The 13,434-nt window shown below is 53.2% G+C and overlaps 1 protein-coding gene across 8 annotated transcripts in view; it reads left to right on the forward strand.

Moving 5' to 3' along the window:
- The window catches only part of MEF2D (myocyte enhancer factor 2D), a 76,810-nt gene that overhangs the window by 37,342 nt on the left and 26,034 nt on the right, over nucleotides 1-13,434 (forward strand). For all 8 annotated transcript variants that reach the window (XM_063420445.1, XM_063420436.1, XM_063420443.1 and 5 more), the window contains 2 exons: nucleotides 5,656-5,946; nucleotides 11,933-12,136. In XM_063420445.1, the coding sequence (XP_063276515.1) occupies nucleotides 5,893-5,946; nucleotides 11,933-12,136 (258 nt within the window). In that variant the 5' untranslated portion in view covers nucleotides 5,656-5,892. The remainder of the gene's footprint in view (nucleotides 1-5,655; nucleotides 5,947-11,932; nucleotides 12,137-13,434) is intronic.

A 13,434-nucleotide genomic window follows, 5' to 3' on the forward strand; every position in this document is an offset into this window, starting at 1 on the left:
CAGGGAGCAGTTGCTGGGATGGGCTGTGATCTGCCAAACCTGTCACCTGCATTTCTCCCTTCAAACTGGGACTTTCTGTGTCTCCATAAGATGAGCTGCATCTTCACAGGGCAGCATTTTTCTTCTTTTCCCTGCCTCCAGATGTCCTTTGGAGCTCCTTTTTGCAGGTTTCCTTGCAGCCAAGGATGTCCCCATTGCACCAGACCTGTTTTGGGGATGGAGATGAGGAAAACATCCCTTGAACTGGTGCCCTGTTGAGCCCATCCCAATTTTGCCATCACTCGTGTCTCTGGCTCTGCTGTGTGTTCCTGCACAGGCACGAGTGGACTGCGGAGCACGGTGCCACACGCTGGGAAAAGCAAAGAGCTCTGAAGGAAAAGACATTTTTGGAAAGGATGCATTTATTTGCCTTTATTTATCTTCCTAAAGCTTTCAGATTAATCTTTTTGATCTTCCTTCTGCAGCTGCGTGGCCAAGGTTTGGTTTCTTTCAGCTTACATTGTGCTGAGAGCACACAGCGTTGCGAGGCGGGTGTTAAGGAAGGCCAGCTGAATTCCTTCACCCTGGAGAGGGGCGGTGTTTCGAGCTAACTTTAGTGAGGAGCAACTAAAAAGGGATATGCAATAAAAGTATATTAAAAATAGCAAATGGCTGTAGAAAGTGGATGTGAGACTCTCAGTGTCCCTGCTCGTGCCGAGAGAAACGTGGGGCTGTTCAGTAGGGATGGAAAAGTGACAAGTTATGGAGCAGCGCAGAGCACCCCGCTGCTCGTGCAAAGCAAAGGTGAAACCACATAGAAGTAGGTGAGATAGATCAGAAATTTGTACAGTAGATAAAAAAATCTAGAAATAAAGACTTGAAAGAGGTATCAGGTCCTCTGTGTCCCCAGCTCTTGGAGCTGGGGATTCAGCCCCCCAAATTCCTTGTTTTGTAAAAACATTTCACAGCTGAGATTCCTCTGCGCTTTTTCTTTCTTCCCCCATTTGCAAAATGCTAACTCTGCTCTCTCGCCTGTCTCTCCAATTTGGAGCAATTTACTGGGAGCCGGGGATGAATTACTCAGCACAGAGTTAACCAGCACCTGCTCGGAGTTAATTGGCATGTGTGCTAATTGCTGTGATAGTCACACTTGTGCGAGCGGAGCGCAGGGAGGGGGAAGCGGGCGCTGGCGGCTGCCTCCATCCCAGAGCTTCTCGCTGCCTCCCCAGGCAGTGCTGAATTCCCTGATCCTTGTTGAGATTCCTGGGAGGGGAAGAGGGTTCGGGTGGCCTTTTTCCAGTGCACCACCCGTCATTTGTTTTCCAGTGGGTTTGTAGGTCCCTTTCCACGCCCTTGGGGTTGTTGGGGTGTAGTAGCTGGGATGGTTTCCTTGGAAAACGAGGCTCAGGAGAAAGAAAGAAGCTGCTGTCTGAGAAGGAGGAAATGATTATTTAGTACGTGGGGTTATTGTATATAAAATCATTTGAGACCCCAAAAGTTAGAAGTTATTTAGGAGCTCAGCTCCTTGTAGCTGTCCTGTGCTCTGGGTGCTTGGCTAGATATGCATTCAGGTGCTTCAGTTCCACCTGGTCACGGAGGAGGGTCGTGGATGATCTGGGCAATCAGGGAGCCAAATCATTTTGGTGGGGAAAGAGAGGGAGTTCCAGGGGCACAGGGGATCCTCCTGGGTTGGGGCTGAGCCACAGCAGCAGTGCCAGCAAGAGGGACAGGGGAGATGAGGGCGGCTCTCCAGGTTTCTTGCTCTTCCAGCTGCTGTTCAGAAACTCGAGCCAGTGGTTGGGCTTTCTGAAACAGCCACCTGGGCAGGAAACATGAAAATACCTGGGTTTAAAAATATGATGGGGGAAAAAACCCAACCTAAAACCAAATAAATTCACCTCAAAACCCCAGTCCAATGAAGAGAAAAGGGAGGGGTTTGAAATCCCCTCTGTCAGGTGCATTTGAAGGGCAGCAAATGTGCTGTGCTCTTCTCCATCCCTCTTCACCCCACCAAAGGGCTGCCCTCCCCATTGGGGGTTTCCCTTCTCATGCAGGGTAGAGGGGTCAGGAGCATCACATGGCAGCTCCTTTTCTCCCCATGATGACGAGCAAAAAACTGTTACATCACCTTTTTCCTGTGGAAGACTTTATCCAGCAGCAGGAGCAAACCCTGAGGCTGCAGCACTGGTCCCCATCCTGCTGAAGTGCTGAGGATGCAGTCAGGATTGGGAGCAGCAGGAGGAACCTGGTTTGGTGGTTGAAAAGGGGAATTTGGTTTGAAACACTTGGAGTGTGTTTGTGGCCTGGGGAGAGGAATGTGGTCTGAATCCCACTGCTCCCATGCAAAAAATGCCAGCTCGTGTGGAGCTGAGGGCAGGGATGAGCAGCACTGGGGTTTTTCCCTCAATCCCTACAAACATCCCATCTCTTCAAACACTGTGGAGCTTTTGGCTGCCATAGCATCCTGTGAACAAGTCCCGCAACGAAATGGTGTTAAAATATGTTTCCTTTCACTCCGTTTAAATTTACTGCCCGTTGTTCTCCAGTGTTTATTGTTGCTTCTGGAGAGTTCCTCTCTCGTTTGGACAGTAAATCTGCTGTCTTTCAGAGGGTTTCTCTGTCCAAGAGCTGCAGCACACGGAAAGAATTAGCATCTTGCCCTGGGTCTGGTTGCAGAGCTGTTGCCACTTTGTGCTGCTGCTGGTGGTTTTGAGGATGCTGAAGGTGAATATTTTTCAGCCATTTTAGAGACATGGCAACTCCAACAGAAAAAGAGGCAGAGCAAACCTTACAAAAAGTTCCTTCTCTTCCAAAATTTCTTTGTGTGTGCAAAATCCTCGCCTGGGTTCTGAGCCTTTGGGCTGTGGGTTCTCTCCTGTGTGGGCTCACAGTGAGGGAAACAGAGCGGACACTCGAGGTGGATGAGATAAAAATCCTCATTTTCCTTTTGCCTCTTCCTGTATCACCGACCTTCGAGGGATACTTCACGTCGTGCAAGCTGCAGCAGTGATGCTCTGGAACTGGCAATACTCTGGAAGTGCTGGTGCCCCAGAACTGGTGATGCTCTGGAACTGGTGATGCTCTGGAAGTGCTGGTGCCCCAGAACTGGTGATGCTCTGGAACTGGTGATGCTCTGGAACTGGCAATACTCTGGAAGTGCTGGTGCCCCAGAACTGGTGATGCTCTGGAACTGGCAATACTCTGGAAGTGCTGGTGCCCCAGAACTGGTGATGCTCTGGAACTGGTGATGCTCTGGAACTGGCAATACTCTGGAAGTGCTGGTGCCCCAGAACTGGTGATGCTCTGGAACTGGCAATGCTCTGGGACCTGTCTTTTTGGGGCTACTCATGGTGGGATGGGGAGCAGCAGGCAAAGGAAATGCCTCTGGCACTGGCTCAGTGTTCCCCACAGTGACAGTTTTTCTCAGAGCTGGATGGTTGCTCCCGTTTGCTGCTGGGAGGGAAACATGCACCTATTTTGGTAAATAAGGATTCAAGAATTAAGTGCCATCCCTGTATGGTCTATCCCTGTAAAGAGTCTTACTGGTGAGATTTATGTGTAAAAAAGCCAGATTTTGCTGCCCTTTGTCTCTCTGGTCTTGTTCCTGGTTTCCCCATACCTCATCCTCCGTGGAGGGCAGATTGTGGATGTCAGGATGGAGAAAAGACTCCCTGTTCTCCTCAGGGCTCCTCAAACTTGCACTGAAACCGCAGAATATGATGCATGATGAATAACTTTACCCAAAAGAAAACCAGAGAAAAAGATTAAGTGACTCACATGACTCAGTGAACCCCAAAAACAAGTGTGGGAGTGAGGCCATTTGGGCTTGTTTGTTGTTGGAGCATGGTCTGGTGAGGAGGCAAAGTATGGGCCAAGGTCTTCAGCAGGGTCTGGGGTGGGAGAGGGGCAGGAGGAGCTTGGTCAAGTGGGCTGTGGCTGCTGCTTTGAATTTGGGATGATGGTTTGGGAGAAAAAGCACTTTTTTTTTTTAATGCCTTTTGTAACAAGACCGAGGGGTAGGGACTGCCAAGTTGAGGCAGATAGGAAGCTATTTTGGGACTGGTTTTTCCCTCTGCCTGTGCCTTGGCACAGGGCACCTCGCCTTAAATGCAGCATTATCACTGCTGTTATCCAGCTGCTCAGAGAGGCAGCAGGGAGAGGGACATACCTGTGGAAAGCAAACTGGCTGAAGTCCCCTCTTTGTCCCCTCACGGCAGTGCAGCACATGCTGGGAAATGGGGTGAGGTGGGCTGGGGGGCTGTGCCAGGAGGTGCCCTGGTGCATCTGGGTGCAGCCTCTGGTGCTGGGGGTGCAGATTACCGTGGGAAGGCTGCAGTAGGAGCCCTGGAGACCTGCAGCAGTCTTCCCTTCCAGGAGAGTTTGAGGCACAAGATACCCCCCAAGATCCATGGAAACATCTGGTGTCTGGCTGTGGCTGAGCCCAGTGGAGGGCCAGGCTGTCTCAGCTGCCTTCAGCATCCTCCTTCCCCATAAGAATTAGGTTTCTGTGCCGGTTATAAGGTTTCTTTCAAGTAATCAAATAAAGACATTTTAAAATTCCAAATTGAAGATTAGTGCAGAAACTGGAGACGGATTTAAATTGCCCAAGCTAATCACCAGCCACTCGACTGCCTATGACTTTATTAAGAGAATAAAAAAGTCTGGAGTGTCACGGAGGAATAGTGATTCACGGGCACATTGCTGCCGTCTCCTCCTCCTCACCCAGCGTCGCAGTGCCCGGCCCACACGTGTCCTGTGGCACGGGTGTTCCTGGCCTCCATCCTTGGGCTGCTTTGAGACCAGGTTGGATAAATCCCTCTGCAGCTGTTCTGGCCCCAGAGCTGGGTGGGAGAAAGAGCCAGAGACCACCCTGGCCTCGGGGGTGGGCTCTGCACTGGCAGTGGGAGGATGCCGGTTCTCAGGGTTGCTGTTCCCTGAGATTCTCCTCGGGGTTGCTGTTCCCCGAGGCAATCAGGCTTTCGAGCTTTTCTTGCCCAAAAGGTCTCACGCTGGAGCCAGAGCAGACAAGCTGAGTCCGCCAGTGCACGTTTCCAAGGTTGTTTATTCTTCATTATCTCTCAGTTCTTTCCCAGCTCTGCAGGGCGTCCCCAGCAGAGCAGGACACGGGGAGGACTGGGCGGGTCAGAGGGTCCCGGGCTTTATGTCCGGTCTCCCTGACCCAACCACCGTCCACAACGTTCTTATTATTTACAAAATCTTACCAATACTTACTACCTATGTTAACATGTCATTTCTACTCTAAACCAATCCTTGTGATCCAACTCAGCAGAAACTGGGGGGTGAGAACAAGAACAAGGAGGACAGGACCACTCCCCAATTCCTCCATCTTGCCTCTTCAACCCCATCTACTGAGAATCCCAGATTCTACATTTACATTCTATGATAAACTAGCTACTACTCATTTTGAATTCTCTCAGCTTGTGATTCTTCATACAATGTGGGCATTCTCTCCCATGGCAGGGATCAGAGTCAGTGTCCTCCTGGGCTCTGTGTGAGGCTCTGACCCCCTTGTACAGATCCCAGACCCCCTGTCCGGTCTCCAAACCCTCCAGGGTGGCCAGAGGGATGTCCTGGATTCTGACAGCTGGGGGGGTGCTGGGTTGTGGATGGGATTTGGGAACAGAGCGTCTCACTGGTGTCTCCCTCACTGTGCAGGTTTCTGAGCAGCTGCTGACGTCTCAGCCCCACTGGATCTGGCCGCACACAACGGTACCATGAACTGAGCACGGAGCCACGCCAAACTCTTCTTTTTTGTTTTGGCTTTTTTGGGTTTGTTTTCGCCCGAGATAAAAAGCCCCCTGCGCTCTTTGATGCAAGCGTTTTGAAGCGGGGTCGCTTCTCCCCTCCCCTGAGCCGAAGTCGTCCCGGGTGCGGTGAGGATTTCCGGACAAGATGGGGAGAAAAAAGATCCAGATCCAGCGGATCACGGATGAGCGCAATCGGCAGGTCAGTGCTGTCTCTCCCTGCCCCCTCACCTCACCCTTCTCCTCCCACTGGGGATTTGAAGTGGCATGTTTCAAAATGACCCATTTCCATCCCATTTTGGGCCACCAGGGCTGTGTTTTTCCCAGTCCATAAAGGAAGCAGATGGGTGAGACCTGGTGCTGAGGCCAGATCCGGCCCCGTTGTGCTGCCCCCATCCAGGCACTGCTCCTCGCCTTCCAGCTCCTTGAGCTGTTTCCATCTAAGTGCTTTTCCAGAAGAAAGTATCTTCTCCACTTAGTTAGCTCCCTCTTTTATTTTTTATTTTTGTCCTGTAAAAAATGTATTTCAGTTGACATTTTCCATGTGGTTTTTCCAATAAAAAACAGCCACAAGAAGTATCCATTTTGCTGAATGCAAACAACTCAAATTGCTCTTTTTTTCCCCCTCAATTGTAAACTTAAATAACTCCAGGGCTTTTTTCCTTGGGCTGTCTTGAAGCCAAGCCCAAGACACAAACGCATGTGCATGTGTGTAGGAATGCGTTCATGTATCTCAGAGGAGAAACAAAAACCAACAAAATTTTCCCAAATTTCCATGTTCCTTAAGCTGGAGCAGCAGCACTTTGCCAGCCCAGGTTTCCTCTGGGATGACTCTGTTATGTATTTCCCATAACCACAAGACTTCAGGCAGGTCCCTTCTCTTTCTGTGCTCCTGGAGTTTGGCTTAGTGGATCCAAAACTCTGCCTTTAGTCCAGCCACTACTGCACCCCAGCATGACCTGCCACACTTCTTTCCTGCAACTTTCACTCCAGAAAAGGAGAAAAAACAGTAAAAAATCATGTGGATATATTCCTAATCCTTAAAGAGTGGCAAAGAGCAGAACTGGATGAACTACTTTCTTGCTCCGCAGCAAAACAATGGGAAATGGCAGGTTTTCCTCATTACAGCCTCACTTGGTGGTGGGGGACGGGACAGGCATCAAAATAGTTTTTGCTGATGTCCCAGTTGCTCCTGGGGCTGTTTATTTCCATCATGAGGAGGAAACAGGGCCTTAGGGGTTATTGGGGGATCCAGAATGTATTTTATGGGGCAATGCTGCAGAGGGGAGTGAGGGATCTGTGGTGACTGGAGCCCTGCTGGAGGTTCAAACAAATGGAAAATAATTGGTGATGCTGGAGGGGGATGGCACAGCCTGGCCCTGCTGGATAGATCCTCAGAAAAGGAAAGAGGCACTTCTCTGCAGAGGCAGCAGCCGAATGATGGGACTGTTTGTGAGGGATGAGCTGCTCTTTGGCACTGGCTGGAGACAGAGACCCTTGCTGAGGTCTCACAGCACTGGATGGGCTTTGGCAGCAGGAGTTGCTTTTCATGGCCAGGTGTCATGGCTTTAGCACATCTGTGTTGTCAGGTGTCCCCAAAGCCCAGTTCCCTGGCCTGGGGGACTCTGGTTTTCCCCTGGCTGCATCCCTGGCTGGGCTGGTTCTTCCAAAACCCAGCATGGGAGCATTGCTCCCCGCCCCAGTGCAGCACATCTTGCTTTGCTTCCCAGAAAGCAGCCTGATCAAATCGGGTGTCAGCAAAGCAGCAGCTGTTTAATTGGTCACCAGCACAGCTTTGCAATCAATTTTCACTGCTCCCTTTCTTTAGGAAAAAAGGACATGCCAGGAAGATGGGACATTTAATGAAAAAGGACTGCTCCAGGGAGTGGGATCTGCTCTATTCACCGTGGTGGGAGCTGTAAAGAGGGTGAGAACCCTCTTGCTCCACTGTCCTGGTCCGTGCTGTACATGTGCAATGCCAAGATCCACTCCCCCGAGTCAGAAGTGTCCCATATTGCTTTATCTCACAGAATCATGGAATGATTTGGGTTGGAAGGGATCTTAAAAGTCCATCTCGTCCCACCCCCCTGCCACGGGCAAGAACACCTTCCACTAGACCGGGTTGCTCTAAGCCCCATCCAGCCTGGCCTTGAACACTTCCAGGAACTGGGCAGCCACAGCTTCTCTGGGCAACCTGTGCCAGGGCCTCACCACCCTCACAGGAAAAATTCCCTTCTAATTTCCCATCTAAATGTCCCCTTTTTCAGTTTAAAACCATGCCCCTTGTCCCATCACTGTCTGCCCATTCGAAAAGTCCCTCTCTGTCTGTTTGATAAGCCCCTCCAAGTGCTGGAAGGCTGCAGTGAGGTCTCCCCAGAGCCACCTCTGGCTTCTCACTCTCCTTCCCTCGCTCTCGTGCTGTTTCTGCGGATCAGGGACGAGGAGCATCCGTGTGTGCGTGCCCGCCGTGGCTGCAGGCTCCCGCCTAAGCTGGCTTAAACCCAGCTCTGGGAGCCTTCCCAGCCCTCCCCTGCCCCCGTGCCAGCCCTCCCGCTCTGCCTGGGGGCAGAGGGCACGGCCAGCTCTCCCTTAGCGCTGATGGAGTATGGATGGGGCTCATTCTGCTGCCGGGATGCAGGGCTGGCTGCCCCGGCTGTGCACTGCCCTTGGCGTGTCCGGGTGGCTCCAATGACACCTGTGCCTTGCTGGGAGAGGAATGGGAACAGTGCAGGATGCCCTGGAGAGGGAGGGATTCACCAGGGACGTGGAGGCAGAGCTGCTTTCGACACCTGCGTTTCCATTCGCGTTGCCAGGTTCATCCCGAGCTGTGGCTTGGGGCTGCTGAGGCATCGCGGCCTCAGGGAGATCTGAGGCTGAGCAGGGGCTCTCCAGAGCCTTGGCTGGGAGGTGAAGCTCTTTCCCTGCATCTCACACTGAGCTTTTGCCATCAGCTGACCCTGCTCGTATCCCAGATTTTGCCTTCCGTGGGGGCACAGACCATGAGCCCACATGGAAGCCCCAGCAGGATGTGGAGCTGCTGGAGTGGGTCCAGAGGAGGGCTTGGATATCCTCTGAGGGCTGGAGCACCTGTAGCCAGGCTGGGAGAGCTGGGGGTGTTCAGCCTGGAGAAGAGAAGGCTCCATGGAAATCTAAAGGGGCTCCAGGAAAGCTGGAGGGACTTTGGACAAGGACCTGGAAAGACAGGACAAGGGGGGGTTGCTTTTCAACTGAAAAGGAGATTTAGATTGGATATTGGAAGGAAATTCTTCTGTGTGAGGGTGGAGAGGCCCTGGCACAGGTTGCTGAGAGAAGCTGTGGCTGCTGCATTCCTGGAAGTGTCCAAGGTCAGGTTGGACAGGGCTTGGACTAACCTGGTCTAGTGGAAGGTGTCCCTGTCTGTAGCAGGAGGGGGGGACAAGATGAACTTTTCGATCCCTTCCAATCCAAACCAGTGTGTGACTCTGAATTACAGTAGCAGCCAAAACCAAGGGAGGAGAGCAAGTAAGAGTCACTAATGTCATTAGGGGAATTACTGGAGAGGATTTGCCACAACAGATCAGGCATCAGTCCTTCAGGGCCAGGCCGCTGACTCTGGCAACTGCCAATATGGTTTGCATCAGGGGAAAGGCAAAGAATCTCCTGCTAGTGTGGAGCAGTAATTCCTTCCTGACCCCTTTGGTGATCGGCTTATGCCCTGAAGCATGAGATTTGATTACCCTCTTAGACTTACAAGGTTAATTCTTCTAGATGAGACTTGTGCACGGCGTGAGGGGAAGGTTTGAGGTTTCTGTCCTGGGTCATGATGCACAAGGCAGTGTTAGGTGATGCTCTTGTGTGATACGGTGGCTAAATGGCAAATCTTTGCTTTTCTCTGCAAGATGCAGGGGTGCAAATAGAGAGGAGTGCCCTTGTGCCCTGTCTGCAGAGGGAGCATCGCCTCATCTCTGCAGGGATAATTTGGTCTTTTGTGTTCTGCTCAGCTCTGCCCAGGTTGCTGGTTGATTTGGGGAAGATGACCCCACACTCTTCACTACTCAAACCATGCTTGTCACTGGTCTTCAGTGCCAAGAGCTGCCCCATTGTTCAGCCCCCACGTCTCGGCCTCGCCCTGTTGCCTCCAGTCTTGGTGGCTGGGCCTGTCATGGTGCCTGGCAAGAGGTGTTTTGGCAAAGTGTCCCTGACACCAGCGGCTGCAGAAACAGCCACCCTCAGCTGGTCCCTCTGTTGTGGTGTGTTTTCCTCCCAAGTCTCTTGGAGCTGCCTGGAGGCTGAGTCAGAGCTCGGGGGCCACCCTGGCAGGGACAGCGAGACAGGTCATGCTGGGGAAGGGGGCACAGAGACAGGTCCTGGTTTAGAGCCTGCCCTGCCTCAGCTGCAGGAGCAGAACTGCAGCTGGCTCCTACCTGAAGTCACAGTGTGGCCACAGCTGTGCTGTGGCACTGCTGGCTCCTGGTCTCTCTGGCCCTGCACAGCGCCCAGCAGCAGAGGGTTTGGGTGGCTGAGAAGTCTGGAATGCTGCTGGGGAGGGGGAGTTGTTGGTGACACGGGAACTGGCCCTCAAGTAATTTAATTTTCACCAGAGTGTGCCGGGGCTGGAGTGGCGCTGGAAACGTGAGTGGCCCGGCCACAGCCTGGCCGTGACCAAAGCAGGCACACGTGGCAGCCACAGCAGCACAGGGCACCAGCCCTGCACTTTCCAAGGGATGAGGGGATTAGAGCTGAATCTCGTTACTGCTTAATCATCTCTGCGAGATGGTGGGGCGGGGCAGCAGCTCCCTTTGCCAAGTGTGCCCAGAGCTGGCCCTGCTCTGCCCTGCTGCCACCAGCAGGAACGTGGTTCTGTCTCGAGGGGTGCAGGACCCTGAGGGTGGCATCATGGTGGCACTGCTCCTCACCATCTCTGTGAAGTGAGAAGCTCCATGTTGAGCAGTTTGAACCGTGGCTGTGATGCCACTGACAGGCTGCAGCCTCATTCCCTCTCTTCCCTCAGCTCTGCGAATTCAAGCTGATTGTTTGCAAAATTGATGCTGTGGTGGAGGCCCAGAGTGGAGTCAAGCCCTCCCATGTGGAGAGGGAGCACCCAAGGCTTTGGCACCCAAGGGCATCTGAGCTCACCTCCAGCCCTTCCCCTGGAGGTTGCTTTGCCCCCAGAGCAATGCTTCGCACAAAGCAGTGAGCTCTTGCCTGTTATTTTCTTTCTCTGCTTTTTATTTGCTGAGAGGGCATTGGCCAAGCATCCCGCCTTCTCCATCAGTGTGCAGCATGTTCTGGGGGGGTGGGGGACCCTCAGCAGCTGCAGCCGGGACGGGGAGCCCCAAACCAGCTCCGTCTCCACCAGCTGGGTCCTGTTAGGAGCGCGGTGGTGAGAGCTGAGCGTGGGCTGGGAATCGCAGCCCGATGTCTGCCCGGCAGCTGGAGCTGGCGTTGGAGCCAGCACCCAGCCCCAGTCCTGGCCCCAGCCCCCAGCCAGCTCTCCAGGATCAGCCCTGCAGGAGCTGCCTCGTCAGCCCACAGCTCTGGTTACAGCTCGGGGCAGGGCGGGTCGGAGAGACAGGGATCCCAGTAGGGCAGGCAATGAGGAAAAACACCCCAGCGAGGTGACACAAAGGGACAGCAAGAGGAAAGTGGCAGCTGGGGAGGTCCCTGGCGCAGGGATACTCGTGGTGCCCTTGGGGAAGCATGGCCTACCGAGATAAGTGGGGTCTGGGGGGCAGGAGAGTGGGTCAGGGGTGGGGTGGACACCCCTGGAGAGTTTTGGAGGGCTCTGTGGCCCCCAGGGTTGGGCACTCGCAGTGCAGCTGCAGCAAGCGAGGACAGGATCTCCATCGCTTGAATATTCCACTTAAAAACCCGCAGCCCCCGGACAGATGGCAGCTCTGCTGGGGATTTTGCTGAAATTTATTTTCTCTTGATTTGGCAATATGTGATTTCCAACGCTGATAATCATCTTTGTGCTTGTGAAGTGTCTGCCTTTGGAGGATCCCAAAATAGGCAGCAATATGAACTGTTTGGAAGAGGGAGGCGAGCTTGGGGTTGGGTCCAATTGGGGAAACTGAGACAGAATATTCCCTGTGCATTCCCCTTCCTTTTGCTCTTTCTCCAGTGGTCATTGCGTGTTTCTGTGGGAGCTGTTAGGTCTGTGTGGCAGCACAGACACAGCTTCTCACTGTGGCTGTCCTCGCTTTCAGGTGACCTTCACCAAGCGCAAGTTCGGCTTGATGAAGAAAGCCTACGAGCTGAGCGTCCTGTGCGACTGCGAGATCGCCCTCATCATCTTCAACCACTCCAACAAGCTGTTCCAGTATGCCAGCACCGACATGGACAAGGTGCTGCTCAAGTACACGGAGTACAACGAGCCCCACGAGAGCCGGACCAATGCAGACATCATCGAGGTGAGGCTGCCCGGCCGCTCCCCGGCTCTGCCGCTGTGGTGGAGCCAGGGCTGAGTCTGGTACCACACTGGGTGCAGAGGTTGGTGTGGAGTGAGGATGGAACAAGCAGATCTCCCATACTCGGTGCCAGATGGATTTTGCATGGTTTTGGTTTAGCCTACAGGAATGCTCCATCCTGGGTAGTAGAGCTGAAGCTGTCTCCAGTTGTGTGTTGACATACTGCCTTGAAACTTGAGGTGCAGGTTTGCTTTGTGGGACTGCGCTGTGGAATCCAGGCAAACCACAAGATGGGTTTGGAGGCAGCTCCTGGGACTGCTGCCCTGGAGTGCCTGGTGCAGCTGGTGACATTGTTCTGAAGTGCCTGGTACAGCTGGTGACACTGCCCCAGCCTGGATATTCAGGCAGGGTTGTGGGAGGGCACCAGCGGCCAAATGGCAGAGGAATTCAGCTGGGATGGACCTTGTGCCTGTGGTCCAGTGCCTGCTCAAAGCATGGCCAAGCTCATGGGTTGGTGGGTTTGCTCAAGGCTTGTCTGGCTGCATTATGTGTCACCAGGGATGGCCCAACCACATCCAGTGTGACCAATCCCCAGCACTGCCACTGGCACCGTGCCCGAACTGTGCTCACTTCAAGGCTGCTCTCCTCCAGCCTGCTGGCCTTGCAGGAGATGCTCAGATGCCATGTGCTGATGGTGCCCCCGTGCTGGCCCTCTCCACAGCTTTGTCCTTGTCCCTGGTGCTGGCAGAGCATCGCTGGGCTGGAGCACAGGGCACGTTTGGCCTTGGTCAGCAGTCACATCCTCTCCCTCAGTAGCTCTGCAGATGGAGCTGTGGGGTCCTCAGCATGGGGGCAGCTGCCATTAAACCTGGACAGACAGGCAAATGAAGGGCTTGGTTTTGTAATTACTGGCATTGTGGGCATCAGTTAATGCCCTCAGAGCCACTGGTGGCAGAGTGGAGCAGCACAGCCTGCACTGCTGGAGGAATTTGGCTTCTGCTTCTACCTTTGAATCCCTTTGGTGCCCCTTGGCCAGTTTGCTCAGGCTTTGATTTCATGAAGGAGAAGGAAAATACCCAGCCTGCCTCTGGCCCAAAAATTCTTTCTTTCGTTTTCTTTTTTATGCTCTGTAAAATGTATCTTTTTGAGAGATTTGGACATGAGGTTTTCACCCCATGGCTGAGCCACGGCCAAGCATCTCGCAGCATCTGCCTTCCTTTGTCGGGGTTTGGAAACTCCTCTGCCACAGCACAGTTTGGTAGGGGCCTTCAAAATGGTTCAGAAATGCCCTTTTTGGCCTC

The sequence above is a fragment of the Prinia subflava genome, chromosome 31 (genome assembly GCF_021018805.1).
Source record: "Prinia subflava isolate CZ2003 ecotype Zambia chromosome 31, Cam_Psub_1.2, whole genome shotgun sequence".
Classification (NCBI taxonomy): domain Eukaryota; kingdom Metazoa; phylum Chordata; class Aves; order Passeriformes; family Cisticolidae; genus Prinia; species Prinia subflava.